At 47.7% G+C, this 24,750-nt stretch overlaps 11 protein-coding genes across 12 annotated transcripts; 4 read left to right on the top strand and 7 right to left on the bottom strand.

Moving 5' to 3' along the window:
* Positions 1–28: 28 nt before the first annotated feature.
* Positions 29–3,176, top strand: BDCG_07562 (elongation factor 2; the record flags this gene model as incomplete). Its single annotated transcript, XM_045423350.1, has 6 exons — positions 29–36; positions 249–264; positions 430–487; positions 554–1,209; positions 1,294–3,069; positions 3,159–3,176. 6 exons carry the CDS (start codon positions 29–31, stop codon positions 3,174–3,176), a joined length of 2,532 nt encoding a protein of 843 aa, XP_045278764.1.
* A 1,116-nt stretch (positions 3,177–4,292) lies between these two features.
* On the top strand, positions 4,293–8,122 carry BDCG_07563 (CCCH zinc finger and RRM domain-containing protein). Its single transcript, XM_045423351.1, has 5 exons — positions 4,293–4,579; positions 4,707–4,825; positions 4,903–5,763; positions 5,843–6,984; positions 7,114–8,122. The coding sequence occupies exons 1-5, from the start codon at positions 4,515–4,517 to the stop codon at positions 7,522–7,524; spliced, it is 2,598 nt and encodes an 865-aa protein (XP_045278765.1). The 5' UTR covers positions 4,293–4,514; the 3' UTR covers positions 7,525–8,122.
* A 324-nt stretch (positions 8,123–8,446) lies between these two features.
* BDCG_07564 (short chain dehydrogenase) lies at positions 8,447–10,890 on the top strand. Its single transcript, XM_045423352.1, has 5 exons — positions 8,447–8,914; positions 9,311–9,476; positions 9,684–9,811; positions 9,934–10,117; positions 10,233–10,890. The coding sequence occupies exons 1-5, from the start codon at positions 8,782–8,784 to the stop codon at positions 10,474–10,476; spliced, it is 855 nt and encodes a 284-aa protein (XP_045278766.1). The 5' UTR covers positions 8,447–8,781; the 3' UTR covers positions 10,477–10,890.
* A 674-nt stretch (positions 10,891–11,564) lies between these two features.
* On the bottom strand, positions 11,565–13,420 carry BDCG_07565 (uncharacterized protein; the record flags this gene model as incomplete). The annotated part of the gene is made up of 2 exons (XM_045423353.1): positions 11,565–12,713; positions 12,788–13,420. The coding sequence occupies 2 exons, from the start codon at positions 13,418–13,420 to the stop codon at positions 11,565–11,567; spliced, it is 1,782 nt and encodes a 593-aa protein (XP_045278767.1).
* Positions 13,421–13,698: 278 nt separating this feature from the next.
* Positions 13,699–14,082, bottom strand: BDCG_07566 (uncharacterized protein; the record flags this gene model as incomplete). Its single annotated transcript, XM_045423354.1, has 1 exon — positions 13,699–14,082. One exon carries the CDS (start codon positions 14,080–14,082, stop codon positions 13,699–13,701), a length of 384 nt encoding a protein of 127 aa, XP_045278768.1.
* A 44-nt stretch (positions 14,083–14,126) lies between these two features.
* BDCG_07567 (ribosome biogenesis protein BMS1) lies at positions 14,127–18,338 on the bottom strand. Its single transcript, XM_045423355.1, has 4 exons — positions 18,123–18,338; positions 17,950–18,020; positions 17,770–17,859; positions 14,127–17,675 (listed from the first exon to the last, which is right to left on the bottom strand). The coding sequence occupies exons 1-4, from the start codon at positions 18,190–18,192 to the stop codon at positions 14,382–14,384; spliced, it is 3,525 nt and encodes a 1,174-aa protein (XP_045278769.1). The 5' UTR covers positions 18,193–18,338; the 3' UTR covers positions 14,127–14,381.
* A 220-nt stretch (positions 18,339–18,558) lies between these two features.
* Positions 18,559–20,290, bottom strand: BDCG_07568. Of its 2 annotated transcripts, none has more exons than XM_045423356.1 (2): positions 20,067–20,290; positions 18,559–20,013 (listed from the first exon to the last, which is right to left on the bottom strand). In XM_045423356.1, the coding sequence occupies exon 2, from the start codon at positions 19,650–19,652 to the stop codon at positions 19,056–19,058; it is 597 nt and encodes a 198-aa protein (XP_045282208.1). In that variant the 5' UTR covers positions 19,653–20,013; positions 20,067–20,290; the 3' UTR covers positions 18,559–19,055. The 2 variants fall into 2 exon arrangements, with proteins under 2 accessions (XP_045282208.1, XP_045282209.1); XM_045423357.1 differs by having other exon boundaries at positions 18,597–20,005.
* A 191-nt stretch (positions 20,291–20,481) lies between these two features.
* On the bottom strand, positions 20,482–21,151 carry BDCG_17582 (uncharacterized protein). Its single transcript, XM_045426687.1, has 3 exons — positions 20,915–21,151; positions 20,833–20,870; positions 20,482–20,716 (listed from the first exon to the last, which is right to left on the bottom strand). The coding sequence occupies exons 1-3, from the start codon at positions 20,952–20,954 to the stop codon at positions 20,576–20,578; spliced, it is 219 nt and encodes a 72-aa protein (XP_045282210.1). The 5' UTR covers positions 20,955–21,151; the 3' UTR covers positions 20,482–20,575.
* Positions 21,152–21,176: 25 nt separating this feature from the next.
* Positions 21,177–21,731, bottom strand: BDCG_17583 (uncharacterized protein; the record flags this gene model as incomplete). Its single annotated transcript, XM_045426688.1, has 1 exon — positions 21,177–21,731. One exon carries the CDS (start codon positions 21,729–21,731, stop codon positions 21,537–21,539), a length of 195 nt encoding a protein of 64 aa, XP_045282211.1. The 3' UTR covers positions 21,177–21,536.
* Positions 21,732–21,881: 150 nt separating this feature from the next.
* Positions 21,882–22,166, bottom strand: BDCG_17584 (uncharacterized protein; the record flags this gene model as incomplete). Its single annotated transcript, XM_045426689.1, has 1 exon — positions 21,882–22,166. One exon carries the CDS (start codon positions 22,164–22,166, stop codon positions 21,882–21,884), a length of 285 nt encoding a protein of 94 aa, XP_045282212.1.
* An 893-nt stretch (positions 22,167–23,059) lies between these two features.
* BDCG_07569 (uncharacterized protein) lies at positions 23,060–24,018 on the top strand. The gene is made up of 4 exons (XM_045423358.1): positions 23,060–23,266; positions 23,353–23,393; positions 23,556–23,624; positions 23,856–24,018. Exons 1-4 carry the CDS (start codon positions 23,255–23,257, stop codon positions 23,941–23,943), a joined length of 210 nt encoding a protein of 69 aa, XP_045278770.1. The 5' UTR covers positions 23,060–23,254; the 3' UTR covers positions 23,944–24,018.
* The last annotated feature ends 732 nt before the right edge of the window (positions 24,019–24,750 follow it).

Raw genomic sequence — 24,750 nt, forward strand, 5'->3', positions numbered from 1 at the left:
GGCCTTTTAACGAAACAAATCCGTCAAGATGGTCAAGTACGTTATACAACTCCCTCCTCTACTAGAACACCTATTCCAATATCTTCAATGTCTCTATAATGCTGTTTCTCATTGCTATTGAGAATGGCTTGTGTATCCTCTTTCCCCCCCCCCCCGCTCGTCTGGCTACTGCTGGTGGTGTTTTTTTTTTTTTTTGTGTGGGTGATGTGGGTGGCTTTCTTATGCTGACAAATGTCTCTCTCCCACAGCTTCACCGTCGAGGAGGTACGCTAAATCTCTCTCTCTCTCACATACTCACTCCCTGGCAATGGCCTCATACCTCATACGGCTGCGTAGGGCCTGGTGTCCATATCACATGTCATGATAGATGGAGCACTGGTGTTAAAAATGGCAGCGGGGAACTAATGATGTGTTGTTGTTCTACTATAGATCCGTCAATTGATGGACCGTCCGGCCAACATCCGGAACATGTGCGTCATTGCTCACGGTATGTCGTCTCTTTTGGTTCTTATATAGGCATTGAAAGTATACGTTGCTAACGCACAGTGTATAGTCGATCACGGTAAATCCACTTTGACCGACTCTCTGGTCCAGCGTGCTGGTATTATCTCCGCCGCAAAGGCCGGTGAGGCCCGTTTCACAGACACCCGTCAGGACGAGCAGGACCGTGGTATCACCATCAAGTCTACCGCCATCTCCCTCTATGCACATCTGCGGGATGAAGATGATCTCAAGGATATCCCCCAAAAAGTCGATGGAAATGAGTTCTTGATCAACTTGATCGATTCCCCCGGTCACGTTGACTTCTCCTCTGAGGTCACTGCTGCTCTTCGTGTCACTGACGGTGCTCTCGTCGTCGTCGACTGTGTCTCTGGTGTCTGTGTTCAGACCGAGACTGTCCTCCGACAGGCCCTCGGTGAGCGTATCAAGCCCGTCTGTATCATCAACAAGGTCGACCGTGCCCTCCTTGAGCTGCAGGTTAGCAAGGAAGATCTGTACCAGTCGTTCTCGAGAACAATCGAATCCGTCAACGTCATCATCGCTACCTACTTCGACAAGGCTCTCGGTGATGTCCAGGTCTACCCTTACAAGGGAACTGTTGCTTTCGGTTCCGGTCTCCACGGCTGGGCTTTCACTGTCCGACAGTTCGCTGTCAGGTATGCCAAGAAGTTCGGTGTTGACCGAAACAAGATGATGGAGCGTCTCTGGGTATGTTGCTTGTCATTTATCATTAAAAAAAATATTATTTTATTATTTTATTATCATAATAACCATTACTAACCCAATGTTTAGGGCGACAACTACTTCAACCCCAAGACCAAGAAGTGGACCAAGGTTGGCGAATATGAGGGCAAGCCTCTTGAGCGTGCTTTCAACCAGTTCATCCTCGACCCCATCTTCAAGATCTTCAATGCCATCACACACTCAAAGAAGGAGGAGATCAGCACCCTCCTCGAGAAGCTCGAGATCAAGCTTGCTTCTGATGAACAGGATCTGGAAGGCAAGCCTCTTCTCAAGGTTGTCATGAAGAAATTCCTGCCCGCTGCCGATGCCCTTATGGAGATGATGGTGCTCCACCTCCCCTCCCCAATCACTGCCCAGAAATACCGTGCCGAGACTCTGTACGAAGGCCCCGCGGATGATGAGGTCTGCATTGGTATCCGTGACTGCGACCCCAAGGCTCCTCTCATGCTTTACGTCTCGAAGATGGTGCCGACCTCTGATAAGGGTCGTTTCTACGCTTTTGGTCGTGTCTTCGCTGGTACCATCCGCTCTGGTCTCAAGGTCCGCATCCAGGGCCCCAACTACGTTCCTGGCCGCAAGGAGGACTTGTTCATCAAGGCTATCCAGCGTACCATTCTCATGATGGGCCGTTTCATCGAGCCAATTGACGATGTGCCTGCTGGTAACATTCTCGGGTTGGTCGGTGTCGATCAGTTCTTGCTCAAGTCCGGTACCCTCACCACCAGCGAGACTGCCCACAACCTCAAAGTCATGAAATTCTCCGTCTCCCCCGTCGTGCAACGCTCCGTCGAAGTCAAGAATGCCAATGACCTGCCCAAGCTCGTCGAAGGTCTCAAGCGTCTGTCCAAGTCTGATCCTTGCGTCCTGACCTACATCTCCGAGTCTGGTGAGCACGTCGTCGCCGGTGCCGGTGAATTGCATTTGGAAATTTGCTTGAAGGATCTTGAAGAAGACCATGCTGGCGTTCCCCTCCGTGTTTCCGACCCGGTCGTTTCTTACCGCGAGACTGTCGGTGGAACCTCCAGCATTACTGCTCTCTCCAAGTCCCCCAACAAGCACAACCGTCTCTACGTGACCGCAGAGCCCTTGGCCGAGGAAGTTTCCAAAGACATCGAGAGCGGCAAGATCGGTCCTCGTGATGACTTCAAGGCTCGCGCCCGTATTCTCGCTGACGACCATGGCTGGGACGTCACCGACGCCCGTAAAATCTGGTGTTTCGGCCCCGACACCAATGGCGCCAACTTGCTCGTTGACCAAACCAAGGCTGTCCAATACCTCAACGAAATCAAGGACTCCGTTGTCTCCGGCTTCCAATGGGCCACCCGTGAAGGTCCCATTGCCGAGGAGCCAATGCGCTCCGTCCGCTTCAACATCCTCGATGTCACCCTGCACGCCGACGCCATCCACCGCGGTGGCGGACAGATCATCCCCACCGCCCGCCGTGTCCTGTACGCTGCTACCCTCCTCGCAGATCCGGGTATTCTAGAACCCGTCTTCTTGGTCGAGATCCAAGTGCCAGAACAGGCCATGGGCGGCATCTACGGTGTCCTCACCCGGCGTCGTGGCCACGTCTTCTCCGAGGAGCAGAGACCAGGAACCCCACTATTCACTATCAAGGCATATCTACCCGTCAACGAGTCCTTCGGCTTCCCTGCAGACCTGCGTGGCGCGACTGGTGGACAGGCGTTCCCGCAATCTGTCTTCGATCACTGGCAGATCTTGCCCGGTGGTTCGCCGCTGGATGTTACCACGAAGCCTGGTCAGGTTGTTACGGAGATGCGGAAGAGGAAGGGTATTAAGGAGGTTGTTCCTGGTGTTGAGAACGTGAGTTTTTCCTTTTCCCTTTTTCCTTTTTACTCATACTATTTCATAAGTTCTTTGACTAATTTCATTCTTCCCTTTCTCGTTTCTAGTACTACGACAAATTGTAAAAAAAGGGCTGAATTTCAAAATTCTCTCTTCCCACGATGGAAAATAAAAATTTCCCAGATAAATAGAAACTCAACACCACTAACTGGAGGGTCAACAAATTTCAAAAAAAAAATTAAAAATCAAAAATCAAAAAAATTAAAAAAAAAAAAAATTAATAATAATCATGATATCCGGAATCTTTAGTCCCCTCCACCCTCTCTCTTCACCCCTTCTCTTTCTTCATAACGATATTCGACGATTTGTTTTTTGTAAGAAAGAAACCAGAAAAAAATTCCTACATTATTTGTCTGTGTGCGATTTGTCTTAGTTTTAACTTTTTTTTTAACTACTTCTTTTTATTTTTGTTAACTATTGAAGTTCCATTTTCCCTTTTAATTAAGTTGTAGAAAAAAGTAAATAAAATAAATAAATAGGCAGAGAAGCATATCTATCTACCCGTGGCCGATTTGCTTGAAGAAAAAACAAACAATGTAAAAAGAAATAAAAACAACCATCAACAGCAATGACTAATCTAAGCGACGTACCACGTGATATGACATTCGCGCAACTTTGAACTTTGGTTGGCGGCAAATGGAGAACTTGAACTGATGAGCGTCGACAACAAGAACGGCACAGTCTGAAAGGATAAAACAAGGCCAAAGGGGATAACTTAAGCATAACAATGACAATGACCGGAATGCCTGCTTGTCTTTTTCAGGAATAAAAACAACAAACATATCCTCCATCAATTGTTCTGTCTACGGACCAACCCCACATCGACATTTTTAACGCACTCCCGTTACCCTCCCGCGTCGCCGCGTTTGACCTAGGTTTGAGCGGGAAGAAGGAAAGGAAAGGGAAAGGGAAAAGAAAGGAAAAGAAAAAGGAGAGACTTGGATGAAATTCCCGTCATCCTCTTGAAGCAACGGTTCAGGTGGGAAACACGTACCGTGCGTGACACCTTACCTTCCACGCAACAGTCGTTACATATATCACCGACCGACGAAGAGCGAACTCCTTTTCGTATTCCCCCCATCTTCTATCATCATCGCGGGTGCGCCAGAGAGTACAGGACAAAAGAGGAGGGGGCAAGACCTAGCGAGCAACCGAGGACATCACAAAACCCAAGGAACGCGAAAAAAAAAAAAAAAAAAAAAAAAAAAAAAAAAAAAAAGAGATATTTAAATTCCGTGACGAGCCTGTCTTTTCCCACCGGAATTACCGATCGTTACCTTCTGTTCCCCGATACATATATATATTCGACATTCAGAACAAACTCCATTGTCTTCCGCCCTTTATTTTCGCATAGCTGCAGGGTCGCTTCTTCTTTTGTACAACCGAGAAAAAAGCGCTTAAACATGCAGTTTACGGAGGAGCAGGCGGCTGGGGTGAAGGCGTGGGTTGTGAAGAGGCTGGAGGATATGTCCGTGTTTTATTCCATTGCTCTTCTACCATTTTTCTTCCCGGGAGCACCCGTTCCGTGGTGCTTTGGTGAAGAATGCATTTCTAGAAACGGTGAATACTAATTTAACTTTTTCCGCCTTTGCCAGATCCGATGCGGACTCCGATGTATTGGCAGATTATGTGCTCGCTTTGATCCGCTCTGATGCCCCCGATGAAGATATACGGAAAGCCTCAGTGGAGAATTTGGAGGATTTCTTGAAAGAGAGTCAGTAGTTTTTTACCTACTCCTTATAAAGCACGTCCTCAACTTGTCTAACTCTCTTTTCGGTCTTCGATATTTAGATACCGCCACCTTCGTCGATGAGATCTTTGCCAAATTCAACCCCAAAAAACCTGAACCTGTTCCAGCACAAGTTCAAAAAACGGGCCTGCAGCAACCTCCAGAAACCTCCACTTCCAATTTGGACGCTGCACCACAGCAGCCACAGCAACCACCATCACAGTCCATGCCACCCTTTGCGCAGACACAACCCATTACCCTTGGAACGATGCCCATGACTCCATTTGGCCACGGACAAACCCCCGCCGGCCCCGACCAACAAACCAGAGGCGGCGCCAGCTCAGCATCGAACTTCCATCGAAAACGCGCCTTCAACGAAGGTCCACAGGCCGGCGAGGACTATGATTCACATTACAACCTTGCCGATCGACCGTTCAAATCCATGCGGGGTCGCCGTGGTGGGCGCGGGGATGGTCGTATGGTTATAAATAATAATATTAGCAACGGGCGAGCGGGCCCTGTACATCTAAACCCGCAGCAGCGCCAACAACAACAGCAGCAGCAGCAGCAACAGCAACAACAACAGGCCCGCGGCGGGTTCCAACAAATGCCTCCTGTTCCCCCGCCGACTGGATTTCCCCCCTTCAACCCCAGCGATCCCATTGCGGCCATGATGACCCTACAGGCGATGGGGTTCCCGCAGATACCCGGCATGCCTCCGCTTCCTCAACTGCCCACGACGGCGAACGCGCCGGGCCCCAACCAGATGTCTGCGGCGGGTGCTGCTGTTTCGCCGCCCGCGCCGCCGGCTAGTATCCCGCAGAGATGTAGGGATTATGACACACAGGGGTTTTGTGTGTTGGGGAGTACGTGTCCGTATCAGCATGGGACGGATCATTTGGTGGCACCGGCGAGAGATGATGGTAAATATCTTAATTTTTTTTCTTTACTCTTTTAGAATTGGGAAACTTTCATTTGCTGATATATTTTTTGTTATTGTAGCAGAATATGATCCGACGAAATCCAATATTGTCATGGATAGACCGCGGAGTTCGAGTGCTACAAACGGCCAGGGCTTAGCTGGGCCTTCACGGGGTGGTGATCGGGGCGGGCGAGGGCGTGGCCGTGGTAGGGGAGATAGAGGCGGCTTCGGTGGTCCACGACGGAATCGTGCGGAATTTTCACAAGCCGGACCAAATGAGGATAGATCGATTACCACGATTGTCGTCGAGCAGATCCCGGAGGATAAATTTGACGAGACCATCGTGCGCGATTTCTTTTCTGAGTTTGGTAATGTTGTCGAGGTTACTATGCAGCCGTATAAACACTTAGCCCTTGTGAAGTACGACAGCTGGGCTTCAGCACGGCGTGCCTGGGCTAGCCCGAAAGTAATCTTCGACAACCGGTTTGTGAAAGTCTATTGGTACAAGCCGGGATCCAAAGCTGACACAAACGGAGCCGGCGGCCATCATCCTCAATCCCCATTAGCTAACAAGCCAGATGAGAAACCCTTTGACCCGGAGGAATTCGAGAAGCAACAAGCCGAAGCGCAACGGCTGCACGAGGAGAAGATGAAGAAACGGAAGGAGACCGAGGAAGCTAGATTAACCCTCGAGAAGCAGAAGGAGGATCTCCTGAAGAGACACCAAGAGGAGAAGGCGAAATTATCCCAACGACTCGGCTCGTCTCAACAGCAGCAGCAGCAGCAGCATGAAACAGACGGAACGAACGGCGCCTCACCTGCACCCGGCGATTCATCTATGGCAGAAGCATCGTCGTCATCTCCACATGGAGAGGAAAACGTCAGCGAACAGACGAAGTCATTGCGTGCGCAGCTTGCGGCGCTTGAGGCAGAAGCTAAAAGCCTAGGCCTCGACCCGGCGCTGTCGGACTCGCAGTACCCGGCGCGGGGCGGCCGTGGGAGGGGATGGGTTGGTGGTTATCGGGGTGGGCGAGGTGCCTTTGCGCCCCGTGGCCGTGGGGGTTACGATCCTTCGCTCCGGGGTGTTGGGACATATCGAGGCCGAGGCGGCGTGCGAGGGCGGGGTGGTGTGCTACGGCTTGACAATCGGCCAAGACGCGTTGCCGTATCTGGTGTTGTGTTTAATCCTGAGAAGGATGAGGCGCTGAGGCAGTTTCTTCTGGTATGTATTTTATTTTTATTTTTTTTCATATGTAGCAACCCGTCCATTACGAACATCTCCAGATAGGCTCTAAGGGAAAAAACAAAAGAAAAATAAAGGAAGGAAAAAGAAACTAACACCTTCCCACAGGGCATCGGCGAATACGAATCTATAGAACCAAACCCCGACCAACCCGATTCCCAAATCGTCTCTTTCAAAGACCGCTACGTCGCCGAGAAGCTCATGTACGGCACCACCGATATCCCATCGGTGGGCAAAGTTGAGTTCTCATGGGTCGCCAATGCGCCGTCGACGCCAGGGACCCGTGACGGTTCCGTATTTGCGCCACCGCTTCTACAACAGCAGCAGGAGCAGCAACAGGGGCACGGGAGTGGACATGGGCATGCGGCAAAGAAGGAAGACGAGGAGGATACGCATATGGGTAATAATGGTGTTTCGGGTAACGAGAGTGATCCGATGATGCTGCGGAAGGATGCGGGGGGTCAACATGAGGTTGATTATGACGTGGCGGAGATGGATGATACCTGGGCAGTTGAGTGAAGGAAGGAAGTTGATGGGTTGAGATACATAATTTTCCTCCTTCTTTCTCTTCATCTATGATCATTGTTACTACTAGCTTATACATTTTCTTTTTTTCTCTCTCTTTTTCCCATTTACTGATATTACTAGAATTGTGTAGGTATTTGCTTCGTGATATTTTGTTGTTTCCGTTCCCATTTCTATTATCTACTAACTCTGTATTCTATCGCTGTCTTCAGGAAGAGAAAAGATTTATTTTCGGTGGTTGCTATTTCTTTTTATATCTTTTATTTTTTATTTTTTTGCAATCTCTCCTAGTGTTGCTATTTACTCCATCCGTTTCCCTTTCAGCTCCTCATCCTCTCGCTGCCCGTTTCCAGTCGCAAACTTTTGTATTTATAATGTAGAATTCTACCCCAAGCTGGTCCAGGCGCTTATATATATCGACATCGAGATTAATCAGCGCATTAGGCCAGTACTTATGCATTCTCAGTTCTTCTACTGAAGACGATACGCACGTAAATAGACCTGCTGCTGTCCTTCAGTGGGAGAGAAATACCGGATAGAATCCCATCTCTAATAACTAGTGGGTGCAGAGGAGAGGTAAGATATGTTGGTATACATATACTCCTCAGACGAAAAGAGCGGGGAGCTGCACCGATTTGTACTCCGTAGTCAGCTTGGGTTTCAGGCCAGGGATTGATTATGATCGTCTGAGAATGAGATATGGGTAGTTACGCCGGACAAGGGGCCTAATAAAAGAACGTTAGTTGCTTATGGAGTCCGTCCATTTGGCTTAGACACCGTAGTCTGTTAATTTCCTCTCAAGCCAAAACAGAACAGTCCAAGGAGGAAATATTCCCCTGGCAGCGGCCCATCCCTCGCTCCAATAATGTGTACTCCGTAGCTCCTGTATAGTTACGTTACCCCGCTGTCCAAGAGTTTGCCAAGCGGGGAGATTGGGTCTCCATCTTCCGACAAATATATATCTATCATGTATATGTAGATATATAAATATATATAATAATAATAGTATCTATATATACCCGGACACATATCCCCAGCTCATAAAAGTGGTTGTCTTTCGCCCTTCCCAGTACCTAGCAGCTATTTTCCTCACTCCTACAGTAGCACTCTTCAACATCATAAACGCAGTTCGATAGCTACTTGTCTCCTCTACATTCCCGTGGAGAGTGTGTCTTCTTTAGAACTTCGGGAAAGGACCCCATGAGGTATATAATATAGACGCGCCAGCCTCATAATAACAATACCCGAGCCATGTCTGCGCGTCTCCAGGGCAAAGTCGCCGTTATCACAGGCAGTTCAAATGGGATCGGGAGGGGTATTGCGTTAAGATATGCTGCTGAGGGTGCCTACGTTGTCTGCTCAGATCTCAACCCCGCGCCGAAAGGTATGTTTGTTTTAACTTGTTCTCTTGTCACTCTTTGCTCGAAATGAATGCCTGGGTTTCGCATTTTGTTATTACCCTCGGTTGAGGTCAGGACGTATGAATCAGACTCCATTGGGTCAAGAAAACTCAAGCGTTTTGGGCTTGTAAATAGCCAGTTCAAAGGGCTTTTTCATGAAAATAGCCGTACTTGAAAAGCGCCTCAGTACGGTACTTTGCCCTTCGCTCGTACCGACCATGCTACTTTTATTTCAACCAGGCACGCATCAATTGGATATCGCTGTGATCACTATCAGGTTCAGCTGCTTTGCATAAATATCACAAAGCCATCGCACCCCGTCCACACAGCACTCTCAAGGGGAAGGAATCAAATAACCGCTAACACCCATTTTGACACAGGTGATGGTGACAAACCCACCCACGAAGCCATAAATGAAACATACCCTGTCGTTCTAGGCGGTATAGGCGCAACTCGTGCTGTATTCGTCAAAGCGGACGCCTCCGTTTCCGATGATGTAGAAACCCTGGTTAAGGAGTGCGTGAAAGCATTTGGAAGGTTGGATATGTAGGTCTTCTCCCACCCCCCCCTTCCCCCCCCGGGGACCTCAATACAACCAACTGTCTTCCACTGAGGCCCCCCTTTCTCTACACCCAACAACCACCGCCTTGCTTTTTTTACCTTGTGCAAGTAGTCGTAAGGCGAAAAGAAAAATCAAGTGTGAACAGCGCGCTAACAAAATGAAAACCATCAAATATTTATACGTGTATATAGTATGGTCAACAATGCCGGTATGACCCACGCAGGGCACCAAACTGCCGGAGCCCGTATTCATGAAACCCCCGAGGGGTCCTGGGATAGGGTCATGGGCCTCAACGGGAAGGGCGTTTGGCTTGGATGCAGTAAGTTTGTATATATATATATATACATAGACACCGCATCCCATCGTTCCATCACAATGCAATGCAACCAACCCCGTTATGTATAAATAATGCAATCTGACCAAAAAACCCACAAACGAAAGAATTCGCCGCGAAGCATATGCTAGCCCAGGACCCCCATCCGAGCGGTGATAGGGGCTGGATTATCAACATGGCCTCCGTATACGGGAGCGTTGGCGCAGCGAGCTCCAGTACGTACTCCGCATCGAAGCACGCGGTGGTTGGGATCACAAAGTCTGTGGCTTTGGAATATGCGAAGGATAGAATGTGTGTTCCCCCTTTTCTTTATTCCCCTTCAGTTTCTTCAAGCTATCCCCTGATTAAATTTCCGACTTTCTAATAATAATAATGATAATAATAATAATAATAAACAAATACATAGTCACGTAAACGCCCTCGCCCCAGGATGGGTAGAGACAGGTCTTATCAAGCCCTTCGCGGACGCCGCCAGCGAGAACCCTCTCAGGCGGGCATTCCACGCCCACCTAGTCTCAATGCATCCGTTTGATGCGCGGTTGGGCAGAGAGGAGGATATCACGGGTGCCGCAGTGTTTTTGGCGTCGGATGATGCCAGATGGATGACGGGGACTACGTTGGCAGTTGACGGGGGGTATGTGGCGCATTGAGCGGGGTTGAGATGGGACTAGATGAGATATAGAAGGGGTGGAATGGGGTGCGATGCGATGGGATGGGTGGGTGCAAACGCGGTGTGGTCGATATAGATGGGCCCCAACCCCCGTCATAGCACTATGAGATCAGAGTCAGTGAGATGAGAGAAACGTTACACATATGTAGCCAAATGAGTAAAGCCCAAGCCAATTGAATGATTTTGACTGGCAGGAGAATTAACTAGTGGTGATAGTTTTGAAAAACTTCACAGCATTCCAGAACAGTGACCTTACTCCAAAACTCCCAAAAGCAGGGAGGGCATAGAAAAGAAAGAAAACTCAAAACCAAGCACAAGTGCCTAAATAAACCGTAGAATAGCCACAGAAAGAGAAAATTAGCAAGGCACTAGAAATATAGCGGATGCATGCACATATATTATAAGTATTCAAGGCCGGTGATCAAGGAGCTTTTCATATTCAACAATGCAAAACAGAAAATAGACAGATAAGCCGGAGTCATCACAAGTGTACATACACAATGCATGCATAGCGGTACAGTTCAAAATTGAAAGAAGGTAAGAAGTAAGAGATCAAAAATACGGGTCATATCAGTTCTGTCATATCACGTCATATCGGGTCGTCATGTTTCGCGGTGAAGAAAATAATCAAAAAACATATGTACACACCATGAAACGGGATATAAAAAGAATATTCAAACGAATTTCGCAAAGAAGGAAATATATATCCTCAGGTGGAGAAGGGTAATTCCATGTTTATTTTGTTGCTGGGTTTAAGTGCCTGGCTGGATGAAGTCGAGAAAGGATAATGAGAAGGGGAACGAGGTTGTTCCCACAGTAAGACTTTAAAAAACAAGAGGATAGGGAGCGTAGTGGGATCGTTGTTTCATAAGCGGAAATCGACCTCAAAGAACAGGTCCAGTCCGAGCTCTAACGTGAAAGAAGACTACTTTCTCTCCTCTTAAAACGTTCCGCTGTTCTCTTGGAAGGAAAATAACGGTAAATTCCCGCCACCAGGAAAAAGAAACCGTTAGCTCAACAACATCAGTAACCTTTCCTAGATATATCGGTGGTCGGGGCTTCAAAAATCTATCCACGCCTGCTCGGTTGTAATGTTTCCCCCCTGCCATTTTGGTTCATAAAGCGCGTAAGCCAGTCACCTTCTGACTCACTCTCGCTATCACCTAGTTCGTCTAGCATACGGTCAATCGCATCACCCGCTTCATGTTCCCGTAGGCCGCTAGGCCCATTTCTTGGATACGCATCACTCGAGCCGTTGCTCGTATCGTCATCGGCAAAACTAACCTTCCGGGTAGAACGGGTCACATTCGGGGTGCTATCATGGCGTATGCCAAGACCCAAACGGCTCTCAATGGACGAGGACTGTTGAGATGAGGATCTAGGTAAGCAAGGAGGAGGGAGGGTAAGGTGCGTGCCGCTATAATCACTTTGTTGCGTTTGCTGGGAACTTGGATGATAGCCTGAATTTTCGGGGCTTGACATGAATAGCAATGTTTCGATAGCGTCCTTCTCCATTAGAGCATTTTGAGATGGTGTCCGTTGCTTCGGGAATGGCATCGTCTTGGCAGCGGCGGCGGCGGCGGTGGTGGTGGAAGAAGGAGTCGCAGACTGGCGAGATAATTGAGGTTGCGATTGAGGCGGTGTGTCGAGAATAGCCTCGGTCGAAGTGGTTGTTTGGGTCGAGGAAGCGGAATATCCTCCATCTGTAAGTGCCTGACTTCGAGGATAATAATTATAGCTCTCGGAAGCGGTCTGTAATATGCCGTCATTAGGATTTGGCCGGCGACGCGGTCCATTGCCGTTCCCAGATACAATATCAGCAGGTGGAGCAAGACGCGGTGTATTAGTGTTTGTGAGAGTAGCCGTGGGCGGAATATATGTCCTGGCATTCCTATTTGGCGACGAGGATTTGTTACGACGAGCAGGTTCTTTCATTGGAGAAATAGACGGAATCGTGGTAGTGAAATTAGGATCCCGAAGTTTGGACAATCCATGGTGCTGTGGAGTGCCGCTAATACTATGTCGACCGCGTGAGTGCGATGGTCCTCTAGGAGAGCGGAACGGGCTTTTGAAGCCTAACGATAGGGAAGACTGCGACGCAGATGAATATTCCAATCGTGGAGGTACTGTGTAGGCTTCTTCCAACTTGTGGATTGGCCAATCTTTCTCAACTTTCGCTGCTGCGTAAGATAAACGCGCACGAAGCTGGGCGGACAACTGGAGGATGACCGGTTAGCACAAAAGATACGCGGGATAGAGAGCAGTATTCTGCTAATCGAGTATATGATTACCTCCGCAATTCTACTACCAGTTGAATCAGTGCTCATTGTCCTGGAATGGCGCGTAGTCGTGACTGTTTCTGGACTTCGGAGAGAGGCTGGGGAAGCAGCCGACTTCACATCCCCGCTAGCCGTCCTCTTTTGTCCTTGCGAAACTTCGATGGCCGTGTTTGGCCCCGGTCGGCGATCAATTGGGGATTTTACAACGGTGGACTTGAGAAGACCAGCTGAGCGGAGCGATCCGATATCAACACTTCGGGAATGGGCATGGGCATGGGAGCTTGTGGGAGCTTTCGATGGAGAGCGGGGAAATGAGAGCGGCGCATAGTCGTGGTTTGAGAGTCCCGATAACGGGGTCGATGGAGTGAGGTTTGCGTCAATTGCATCAGCAAGGGAGGACTGGGTGATAGTGCTGGAGGATGTGTTAAGGCGTGGGAGGATATTGTTGTTCATAGCTGAAATCGGTGACGATAGCTTGTTAGTATCCGTAGCATTAAAATGAGTAGGATAATTCGGGTTCGTCATTTCCCTGTCGCTGCACAATGGGACAGCCGATTGAAAATTAGAATGGCCGTTGTTAGGGAGGGATATGTCGTTGATGGGTCCTGACGACGGAGCCGGAACAGGTGGCTGGTTCGAGTACATTGCACCCGCTGGGCTCCGAAAGCGTTAAGAATACTTTCTGTTGGAGATGGCCCAAGTTGGTAGAGGGCTAGAATAGGACGGAAAAGGAGAAAGGTACCCAGCGTCCTTGATATATTATTGCGGGGTGATGGCGGTTGCTTTGGTAGTTGCTCTGATCGGATCGGCCGTCGCGTGGCTGGAGGTTTCTACGAATGACTGTCGAAAATAATTCGTTCCACACAAGCAATAATGTCACGCGAAAAGCAGACGGCCCACAGTCTAGCTCAGACTACCTTAGGCTAAGCAAGATCTTTCTGCTTTTGACCAAGGCAGTCCTCAGCCACGTTTATCTGACCAACTGACACCCTTGTAGCGTAGCTCTCTACAGCAGCCAGGTTACAGAGGGTTCGGCGCACGAAAACTAATGGGTCGGTAAGCGGACAGACAGCGAAGTAGCGTGTGCGCGAGTAAACTGAGCGAGACCAGCCATTTTCCAGCAATGACAATGTCGTCTGCAGCCGAGTTTGCTTTGCTAGCCACGAGCCTGGCACTGTGCCTCGAGATATCTCTTCAACACATGCCAATCGTCGCTCTGCGTCGCTGGACAACATGTCACGGATGAGGTCTCGACTTGCCGGATCGAGACGCGTCGCGGCGCGGTCATGTGCGCTAACACGTGACATGGAAAACGAGGTCACGTGTATTTACACCAAGTTGAAGAATGATATCGAGGAGAAATAACAAGCTGGGCCGTTTGTATAGGTATATATCTAAGCTAATCCTTATGCAATAAATCACATATAACAATGCTGGCATCCCAACCGCTGCTTTTGTAGCAAAGGGAGAAAAAAAAAAAATTCCGGCCAAAAGAAAATGTCATCGTGGCCTAGTAACAAATCGAAAGCCCGACAAGTAAATATAGAACGCCTCCAATACAGTAGTTTTAACACTTAGATTAAAACCAGGGATGATTCAATAATCATCACCTTCTTTTCTTCCCCGTTCTCCCTCCCTCTCCACCATCATTCTTCCGCTTCTTCCCCTCCCGCTGCCAATACTCATCCCGCTCCCGCTTTTCTCTCTCCGCTTTCTTCTCCGCATTCTCCGCAACCTTGGCGCGATAAACCTTCCTCCGCTCTTCCTGCGCAGCTTGTCTCTTCGCGATCTTCTCGTTGCGCATGGTGGTGAGCTTCTGCAGCAGGTCGCGCGCTTTCTTCTCTTCTCCACCCAAAACCACAGCGCGTTTCTGCAGATATGACTGACTTTGACGCGGTCTCATCTTCGTAATCTGAGATTTGAAAGGAAGTTCTGCAGCTAGCTGACGAGGGACGCGGAGGGGATTGAAGTGGCGGGTGGGGCGCTCGATTGGCCTATATGCGGAGTCCTTTTCAAGCGGGGTGGGGATATTCTGCTCACGGCGAACTTCTCCTGTCAGACGCATGCCTTTCCAGCCGTGTCCATCTTCGTCATCCAACAGGTTGGTGACGGGATTGTAGTATCGGTGCGGCTTGATGGGATACCAAGCACGCAGGAACACAATATCGCTCATGAGGATTTTGTCCTCAAACGTGGCTCGGAAATGGCCCTCTGGGCGGCTCAAGGCGCGCTTAATCTGGCCGCGGATTCCAGAAACGGTGCGAATGCTGGCGCCTTCGAATTTGGCAATTTCGATAGCGGATGTAAACATATCTTTGATGAAGGCTGTGTTCCGGAAGATCTTGTACGGGTATCCGGTTAGTTTGAGCTTCTTCACAATCTCCGTAGTCTCGTCCACATTCAGAACAACTCCTGTAGCCGCTATTCGGAACCCTGGGTTTTTATTCGAGAATGATTGCACACAGCAAAAACCAGTGTTGGGAGCTACGAGAGGACCGTAGAAAGTACCAAAACAATGCATATGCTCAGGGGTATATTTCAACATGCGATTTCGTGTTCGGGAATCGGAGATGCTGTATACGGGGGTAGTCTGGAATCGACGCCAGCCAAGAGAAAATATGAGGGGATCGTTGGTCTTCAGGATTTTCTTGTGCCATCTGTGTCTTTTAATCCTAACCTGGACAAAGCCAAATCGATCTTCCGTAGGTGCCAGGCCCCCAACAATAACCGGGAAGCGCGGGTTAAATCTTGTTGAGAACTCGCACGGAACATTTTCTAACACGATTCTGGCATATGTCCCGGCTTTGTACCCCTCCGCCCTCGCTCTGGATAGTGCATCGAGGGAATCAAATTCCGCCCGGTTGACATCAAGCTGCTTTTGGAGCTTGGCCTTTTGTGCATCATACCAATCGTCTTCGCCAAACTCCTCCTCATCCTGCTTGTCGCGTCCATCTTTGGCTTTCCCAAAACCTTCGCGATCCTCTTCTTCGAAACGAAGTCGTAGCTCCTCTTTTCTCTTCGCATTTCGTTCTCTCTCCGCCTCAAGATCTTCAGGTTCGTCGTTCTCGTCGCCCTCTTTCTCTTCCTCTCCATTGACGACCTTACCGGTTTCTAGGTCCTCGAACACACCGTCTCCTTCGTCATCCGAATCATCAAACTCTCCGTCCTCATCGTCATCTTCACCTTCATCCTTACCATCCGATCCGTCACCCTTGGAAACTTTAGCACGGGCAAACCGACGTCGGATGGTTTGGATATTATCATTGTCTTCCCATTTTTTTTCAAGCTCCTCATAATCAAATACGGGAACAGTTCTATCCTCTGATTCCTCTGTGTCCACATGCGTTTTCTTGAAAAAATCGTCCTCCTCCTCGTCCTCGTCATTCTCATCATGTTCATCATCATCCGCCCCGGTCCATCTATTGACAACATCCTGAGGGGTTATCGACTCGTCATAAAGCATTCTTGTGAGGTCCGCAACACGATAAGGAATCCTTTTGCCAAATGCAGCCTTGGCATTCGCAGCCAGGTTTTCCTTCCAGCGTAGGGTTCCATCATCGACTTCATCCGAATCGTACTCGAGATCACCTTCGCTCTCCAGTTCCTGGTCCTCAACCGAAGATATCGATCCAAGATCAGAATCACTATCTGCAAAGGCGATATCATCCTCATCACGTCGAGCGGCGCCATTTTGCCTTTCTCTAAAATTTGTCTCAAAATCAGCCGGGGGCATGACCTCGTCCTCATCCTCCTCGTCCTCTTCTTCCTCTTCTTCTCCATTTCCCTCCGCACTATCATCTGACTCGAAGCCTTCATCTTCGTCCCCCAAAACATCCGTCCCATGTTCCTGATCGTCCGTGAATCGGACCGTTCGTTTTTGCTTCCGTCCAACTTCCCGCTTTTCATCCTCATCTCCACCAGCAACTGCCTCTCCATCCCTAAACAGCCGGACCCCAGACTCCGCCTGCCCGAGTAATTTCCGTTCCCCTTGTAATCCAACAACAAGTTGCTCCCCAAGGCCCCTCTCCTCATCGCCATCGGCATCCCTGTCAAAATTAGAAGTCTTAATATCGATATACACCGCATCTTTGTCAACGAGCACACCACCGACATCAGACATGGGCGCAAAAAGGAGCTTCTGTTTCTCCCCCAGCCTTCTCCGGCTCGACTTGCCTGTCGCCTTCGCGATTTCCTGGTCCATGAAGGGTGTTGGGCACGGGTCAGGTAGGGCTTCTATGGACGAGACACTCAGGTCCCCAACACCGGGCACATGCACCCGCGCACCTACCGCGGGGAAATTTGTACCGCGAAGATATCCATACAACGCAACCGTCCTATCACACTTGGGATTTTCCTCAATAGCTGTCGGTGGCGTGATATCCAGGAAGCGATCAGCGAGACAATAAGGGTGCGAGTTCCTCCATATAAGCGGCCTCGGATTTTTCATGACAGACAAAAACCGCGACAGATTATGTATCTCTCGATCCGGGTACCGCCCGTTAATAACGCCAGACAAATAAAACAATTTCGCGCCCTGATACAATTCACTCCAGAAGCGATGTTTTAGCCGCTTCTTCGCCTGGCGGAGCGTGCTCTGTTTCTTAAAGAGGTCGAGATGTGTGAGGATCCCGAAGACGTTCCCAGGCATCCCGCTCGAAGACAGCGCGTTGAGGAATTCCATCGTCTCCATCTCAAAGCCGTAGTTGCCATCGATCATCAGCAAGACAATATCCGCAATCTTGGCGACATCAATCATGCTCGCCAGGGAGTCGGAGGGGCATTCGAGGAACGTTAACCGTCTTCGTTTCGACGTTACGACAGTGAGAGGCCCGGCTGGGGTGCTCAAGCTCTGCTTCGTATATCGCTTAATGAGAGATTTGACGAGAGTGGTTTTTCCAACCTATTTTTGAAAAAGATTCCAGAGAGATTAGCATCCACGTATCCAAACAAAAATTAAGGCCTTTATCTCAAGAACCACAGTCTAGCAAACATACACCCGGAGGCCCAACCACCGCAACGATAATCGGGGGCGCCTCTTCGGGCAGACGATCCACGAGCGGGACATGGAGTCTCTTTTCTTTAATCTATATATTGCCCCGGGGACGGTTAGTTGGGAGCAGCAAAACGTAATTTAAAAAGTCCGAAGGAGGGGGTTCGGGAGGGGCGCAACGAACATCATGAGACCTAGCGGCCTGTTTCTGTAGACGACCGGCATGCGCGACAGCAAAAGCCTTGGGATTTGCGCCTGTTTTGTTCAAGACAAGAAAGTAATACATATATTAGCTTAGAGCTCCGTTCCCGTAAAGTGAAATCTAAAAACCTCCAACGAAGGAAAAGAGTTGCATACCAGCTTGATCCCTATTCTTCTTTTTCTTCTCCTTCGATTTCCGATGTGGTCTGTTCGTCTGCTCCTCCATCTTGAAAAAGAAGCAAAAACAAAACAAAAAATAAAAAAAATAAAAAAAATCTTGCTCTCTCAAGAAAAGTAAAAAAAGAAGAAAAAGCCAAAGGGATTGAAAACAGAGCTGTTTGTATCTCCTATTATCCCTCGCCCAGATCCCGCTATGTCCAAAATTTTTGGTTTTCTCTAGAGAAATATTGGTTGGGTTTATCCGAGCCGGCTAGCCGCGTTTGCCCAGACTGGATTAGCGCGACTTGCCTTGTGATTGGTCATTAGAAGCGCCACAACAACTTAAAGTTCCTGAGGAAGAACTCCGTTTACCTACAGCGTATACCAGCTTAGTTAAATCAGGACGGAATACGGAATAGAGAGTCCCTTGAGCTTGTGGTGCAGGTTGATTATATTATTTAGTTTCCTGATGGAGCTTTGAAAGGAATTGGTACGCCCATTGACACCATTAACAACATGTGAGTCGTGACAGGCATCAAGCTTGTAGCTCCTGTTTGTTTATCCCAATACATGATGGTGTTCACCTGTTATGATATGTTTCAGTGAAAGGAAAGAAAAAAATAAGTATGTCCAAAATATCAAAGAAGTTGGTAAAACCATTTTAAAAGAGTAGGTGATATATCTGCTGATGGGAGTGGGTTACACCTTAGTTTTGTGAAAATGGGTGCATAACAACTAACCAGCAGAGAGGGCTTATATAGTCCATCGAATATCTCAACTCTGATAGTAATGGTAAAAGAGCGCATCCTCATCCAACCAAATGAATGTATACATCTATCCCAAACTATGTAACTAGTCATTACGGTATGCATTCGCTCCTCTTATTTCCAAGTCCATATAATACCCAACAGCAGACCACCAAACTTTCCGCTACTCCGCATCATCCAGACCTTTGTACAGTACAGGTAGCCTATCTATCATATCCTCCGGGCGAACGCCACACAGTTTTATGGATGTGAGATTGTGCCAGCCACCACCCGTAAGAAGAGGGAGTATGTAGGCCACGCACTGTGCATCTATGGGTATTGTGACTCTCGAATTGTTGTTATGATCATAAAACCTAACAGGATGACTGCGGCGAGGGCGATGGCGAGGGCGAACATGACGGTGCTCACAGAACAGCCCAAGCTGCTTCTGACCCCTTATCGACGCGCAGTGATCCTTCTGAGAGAAGGTAAAATACTCCAGAGAATGCTTGAGGTTGTCGATGAGAGATGTCCACATTTTATACCTGAAGCAAACACGTCTGCATCCTTTCGCTACAATTGTATCCGGACATTGTCTTGCTATCTCACGACTGTGTCTGAAGATGACCTGGGACACAAGAACAGGCCGGTCTTGTGATAGATATAGAGAAAGGAAAGATTGAGGGAACAGACCATTCCAAAACAAGAGGAGATTCACTAGAAGTACATCATTACTGGGCACATCATTCAGCAACAAGTGTTGAAAAACACATGCAATCATCTATCGGTCACTGAGGTGCAGGCAGGGAATCCACATGGAGAGGGCTAGGTGAATTCAGGCTCCTGAAGGCAGAAGGCCGGCGAGGAACGAGGGGGAAGGTCAGGGAATATGATTGGAATTCACGGCAGGCTATGCGCGAGCCTGCCCAGTGAAGAATCATCCTAGACAAGCTTGGAGAAATGGGCGAGAAGGTTGGCAAAGGCCAGGAGAGCGCTCAGGCATAAATAGAGCAGATCCCCTTCAGCGAAACAGCTCTCTGTAGCCTTATCTTTTCCGACTTCTGCTGAATGTTCCCCAATCTCATCCCTTCCAGTCTTCTGCGGTCCGAAGATGTTCGCGATGAGAAGGGATATCTGTCCAACTTTGCTTGGTTGGTAACAAATTTGTGAGTTGAATTGGGTAAGGAATTCTTACCAACCGTATTCACTAGTTTCGTAGCTGGGGTGCAACCCAGATGTGTACAAAAGCAATCTTGCGCTGCATAACGAGACCCCCCTTTTTTTTTTGACTATTGTGGAAAGTTATTTCTGTAGAATGGTAATTAGCAAAGTAATCCACCGAATGAAATTGGCGACAATAATATCAACCCCATGACTGTTTCGTTTCTAGGGCCGCGCTAGGATGACTGACGTTCAACTCTGTCGCATGCACCACCTATAGTGTAGATAAAATGGAGATAGCTTGCGTTTTCTGCAAGAACTTCTTGGAGATGTCCTGTCGGATAACTAGTACAAGTGGTGGCCCAAGAGTCTTGGGAATTATATATATATATATATAGACACATGTCAAAGGCTCAAAGGTTCAAAAGTTAGTTAGGAGAGAGAGTTTGGTTTGCTTCGTTAGCTTAGTTGACTATTTGTATATCTGAGATGTAGTGCCCGTTCGTACCAACATGATAGTTGAATGGCTACCGTACCTTGCTTCTACTCCGCATGGCCGTCCTGGCTTCTGTGCTCCATTGAAGTCTTTTGAAGGACTTGAAGCAGAGCATCGATTTCAGCATCGTATTCTTTCTTACCGTGTCTTCGATAATCATTATCGATGGCAGGCGACACTTCACCAGACTATAAAGCTTTGTTCTTGCAGCATCATACTCTTTCCACATTTTTCTTGTGAAGTTTCATAATTGTTCTAATGAGATGATTGCGCATGATACAGCCCAGCCCAAGCTACTACTAACAGCACGCCGGACCTTCAACATAACCCATCCCGTGTCGCCTATCAACTTTTGTTATTAGTATTCTGGAAGATAGTTTACCCACCAGGGCAGTCACCAAGTATTAGCACCGTTGTCTTTGTCATTGTGAAATGAGCAAATGTCTGGGTTACCTCGACGGGGGGATGAGAAACGCTTTATATACAATTTGTTGCGGCCTCAAGGGCATCTCATCTTTGGGTCAAAATCGGCCACGGATATGTCTAGGTGCCAAGCTAAAGCAACCAATTGAAGCAGTTGGCTCTCAGCAGGCCTTCCTCTTTGAGCATTGTGCAGGAAGATTAGTTCCTGTCAAAGAAGGCGGGGTAAAGCACAGTGCTCCCGGCGTTGGCTTGGTTGAGAAGATTCTTCCTCAGGCATTTTCTGAGGAGGATAGAGACTGGAATTCAACCAGTCTTGCCCTCAAAACGTCTCGCTTTTTCTGCGTTTGCCAAACCCATATCGACCCAGATAGAAAGGGAAAAGAAGCCAAATGGGTATTGCTGACAACAAAATCAGGACCATAACTCCAGATACAACATCCTCAACCAAGGAAACTCTGCGTCGAAAGATTGTAAGATTTTGGCAACCCATTTGTCCCAGTCATCATCCCATCTGCTTGCACACCATTTCCACGGAGTATTCCCAGTAGCCAGGGTACCATCCAGCTAACTCCCAGTCTATGAGAGTCACTTCGTATTGGTTGGCATTTGAATTTGCGTCGCTGGGAAGCCGTCTAAATAACTATGATGTTCTTGCGCTGAAAGTCCGCACACGAAAACGTTGGGTTGTGGCCGCGGATATGTGGTGCGGGTATCAGCGGTCGCAAGATATTTCAAAGCCGGAGCCTCATTCAATGCAGCTTCAGAGGTTGAAGGGACCATTGATGGAAGGTGTCGGCTGTGAGGACCAGAATATACCATGCAGAAGATGGCATTTCCCAATACTTCCAAAGTACCCTGGTGAGAAGATGTCGCGTAGTTCATCAAAATACCCTCTGAGTGTCATGGCAATCTCAGATTTCTCATCATGGGTCAAGGATGCCTGCCCACTGAGTATCCAGGCTGTCTGTCACCTTTGATGTATTCCTTGACAACATAATTTGTTGATGACTCGGGTTCATTGTAAAGTGCATAAACCCGTGGGACCTTAACTTTGGTCGCTTGTTGGACATTTAGCTCTTCCAGGAGGTCAACCTGGTCTGCCCTGCCGTACTTGACAACAAAATGATCACTAACTTTAACCACCCTGTACCCGTTGTGGCTGATTAGAAGAGGGGCTTCTCTGGATCTCAGCTGGTGTTGGGAGGGAGAGAACATGGCATATCAAGGAGCAAACCAATTCCAAGCCCTGAGCTAGCGCGATCTGGGTGTAACTAGCTCAGGTGTTGAATCAGGCGAGGTAGAATGAGTACTTAATCTCTAACTATATGATGATGATGATGATGATGATGATGATGGCTTCACTATTATTACTCTAGACGGATTTTGCAACCACTGCGCGCAACAAATCCTTGGCGCAACAAAAATCGAATAGATGCGGGGGGAGGGGGTACACATTGTACATGTACATGTTACAATAATGATTGAAAATGTATGGGATGATGATCTCTATTATTGAGTGCATACATAAATGCACTCAAGACAACAGCAGCATCTGCAGTAGTGATCAGCAATGGAACCAGTGGAGATAGACAGTAATATGTATTCAACAATGTCAAATTCAAATCCAGCAGATTCAGAGCAGAACATCTATGATTTCAATCTTACTTTTGAGTTTAGTATTATATTACTACTATATTATTATATTACAATTATATTATTGATATTATCATTGTTATTATTGTTATATTATATGTAAATAATCAAGGTGCCGGGAACTTACTTGCATTCTTCCATTGATTCCTTGGGATAACTAACTTAGTTAAATAATGGTTAAATAGGTCAAACCCTCTCCCCGTCGTCTGCCTGGTTCCTCCCGCCTTTATAACAAACATCCTTTCTCTTCCTCTTTATTTTCTCTCTCCCTTTTCCCTTCCAAGCTTGTTAAACTTTTTCTTATCCGTTTGAGTAACCAAGACATTCGCGCAAGCATTCGGTCATAATCAACCCAACTTCTTGTTCTGTTCCTAGCTTCAACCCCACAACTACTAACCTATCCAACCTCCAACCTTATCTATTTAAGGCCTATATCCCTCACCTTCTTCCCCTTCTTTCTTCTTTTTTCTTTCTTTTTCTTTTTCTTCTTCTTCTTCTTTTTTTCTTTCTTCCTTCAACCTTAATTCCTATCCGAAAACCCCCTCTACCAACCACCAACTGCCGTGCGACAGTCAGCACCAATAATCCCCAGTCCAAGTCAAAGACCAAACAAGTTCAAGACCCAACAGATATCTACATCAAGAGCCACCATGCTCTTCAACGTTGGTTATCCCTCGTCTCCCCTTCTCGACAGCATCCAAGTAACCTATAGGCATCAACTAACGCTTACTCCCTTTGCGCGTGACAGGTGACTCTCAAGAAGGACGCTCCCCCGGAGGAGTTGGAAAGGTATGTTCCCGCATATACATACAACTCCCTTTTTCCCCCCCTCCCCCGTCATGCCAACTCCTACCCCTCCAAACCCGCCATCTCTTTTTACCCTTGGCGAGTGCCTTAACAATATTTACCTCCGCAATAAGAAGCTCACGAAAAAAACAACCTAAAATCCAGAGCCAAGGAAGAAGCCAGAAAATCCGGCGGGACCATCAAGCACGAGTACACCTTGATCAAAGGATTCACGTACGACCTCCCTACAACCAACCCTTTTCTTTTCCTGATGCCTTTCGCTCTTCTCCTTCTCCATACATACATACATACATACATGAACCCATACAAGCACAACTGCGTCCATCTACAAAGGATGCGATTAGCCTTCTACACCCCTCTCCCCTCCCCCCCCCCCCGGCCGGGGCCCGGACTAAAATTAGCACAACCAGCTAACCACTTCATGGATATCACACGTCCTCTTAGCGTTGAGTACCCCGATGACCACATCAAAGTCCTCGAATCCACCGAACACCTCCACGTCGAGCAGGACGGCGAGGTCCGCACACGATAAACAGCCAGCCCCCGCTACAACCTTAACTTTCTTTCCTTTCCTCCGCAGCTTAAAAAAAAAGAAAAAAAAAAAAAAAAGAAAAGAAAAGAAAAGAAAAAAAAAAGAAAAGAAAAAACTTCAACAGAAAGGGAGGAAAACAAACCAAAATTCCTTTTGCGATACCCTCGATATCTTCTTGTAGAGGGTGGAGGGGGGGGGAGGGGGGAATGGAAGACAGGGCAGGGGTGATGGTGGGATTTTGAACGAGAGGAGAAGAGCAAGTGCATGCGTGTCTCGGATGATCAGAGTACGAGGAAAAAGCGGGTGAGGAGAATTGAGTTATTGTTATATTTATGGGACATTGGATTATGGATATGGATTTTAATGGATTTTATGAATTTAACGTGTTTTTTGCGATTATGCGATCATGCGAGTATGGACGTGCGATAGGTTATATAAGTTATGCAATGTAAAGGAAAAGGAGAAAGAGGGAAAAGATAACGGAAAAGAAGAAGAAAAGAAAAAAAAAAGAGAGAGCTGTTGTTTTTCTTTTCTATGTATCTTTTTTTTCTTTTTTTCTTTCTTTTTTTCCCCCCTTTAATGATGTCATGGGATGAACAGCACAAATGAGACACTTTTCAAAACTGAGATTGAATAGTTACTTGAATGTTTTTTTGCTGCTCTTTCTTTTTCTCTTCTTGAGTTACTTAATGTCTAGAGAGAATTCTTCACTTGCTTTGCAGATGATTTGACTGTGCTTGCAGTTAAATTAACTAGCTATGCATATCTGATCTTCTCTCCTCTTTAACTCTCATACGGAGTACACAG

This window comes from Blastomyces dermatitidis (assembly GCF_000003525.1).
Source record: "Blastomyces dermatitidis ER-3 genomic scaffold supercont1.9, whole genome shotgun sequence".
Classification (NCBI taxonomy): Eukaryota; Fungi; Ascomycota; class Eurotiomycetes; order Onygenales; family Ajellomycetaceae; genus Blastomyces; species Blastomyces dermatitidis.

Coding starts and splice junctions, on each gene's coding strand:
- BDCG_07563 (XM_045423351.1), top strand. CDS start 4,515: ATGCAGTTTACGGAGGAGCAGGCGGCTGGGGTGAAGGCGTGGGTTGTG. Junction 4,826..4,902: donor GGAGGATTTCTTGAAAGAGA/GTCAGTAGTTTT, acceptor TTCGATATTTAG/ATACCGCCACCTTCGTCGAT. Junction 6,985..7,113: donor CGCTGAGGCAGTTTCTTCTG/GTATGTATTTTA, acceptor ACCTTCCCACAG/GGCATCGGCGAATACGAATC.
- BDCG_07564 (XM_045423352.1), top strand. CDS start 8,782: ATGTCTGCGCGTCTCCAGGGCAAAGTCGCCGTTATCACAGGCAGTTCA. Junction 8,915..9,310: donor TCTCAACCCCGCGCCGAAAG/GTATGTTTGTTT, acceptor ATTTTGACACAG/GTGATGGTGACAAACCCACC. Junction 10,118..10,232: donor GAATATGCGAAGGATAGAAT/GTGTGTTCCCCC, acceptor ACAAATACATAG/TCACGTAAACGCCCTCGCCC.
- BDCG_07567 (XM_045423355.1), bottom strand. CDS start 18,192: ATGGAGGAGCAGACGAACAGACCACATCGGAAATCGAAGGAGAAGAAA. Junction 18,021..18,122: donor GAAGAATAGGGATCAAGCTG/GTATGCAACTCT, acceptor TGAACAAAACAG/GCGCAAATCCCAAGGCTTTT. Junction 17,676..17,769: donor CGGTGGTTGGGCCTCCGGGT/GTATGTTTGCTA, acceptor TTTCAAAAATAG/GTTGGAAAAACCACTCTCGT.
- BDCG_07568 (XM_045423356.1), bottom strand. CDS start 19,652: ATGATTGCATGTGTTTTTCAACACTTGTTGCTGAATGATGTGCCCAGT.
- BDCG_17582 (XM_045426687.1), bottom strand. CDS start 20,954: ATGACAAAGACAACGGTGCTAATACTTGGTGACTGCCCTG. Junction 20,871..20,914: donor AATACTTGGTGACTGCCCTG/GTGGGTAAACTA, acceptor AAAAGTTGATAG/GCGACACGGGATGGGTTATG. Junction 20,717..20,832: donor TGTTGAAGGTCCGGCGTGCT/GTTAGTAGTAGC, acceptor AAAGCTTTATAG/TCTGGTGAAGTGTCGCCTGC.
- BDCG_07569 (XM_045423358.1), top strand. Junction 23,394..23,555: donor CCCCCGGAGGAGTTGGAAAG/GTATGTTCCCGC, acceptor CCTAAAATCCAG/AGCCAAGGAAGAAGCCAGAA. Junction 23,625..23,855: donor ACCTTGATCAAAGGATTCAC/GTACGACCTCCC, acceptor ACGTCCTCTTAG/CGTTGAGTACCCCGATGACC.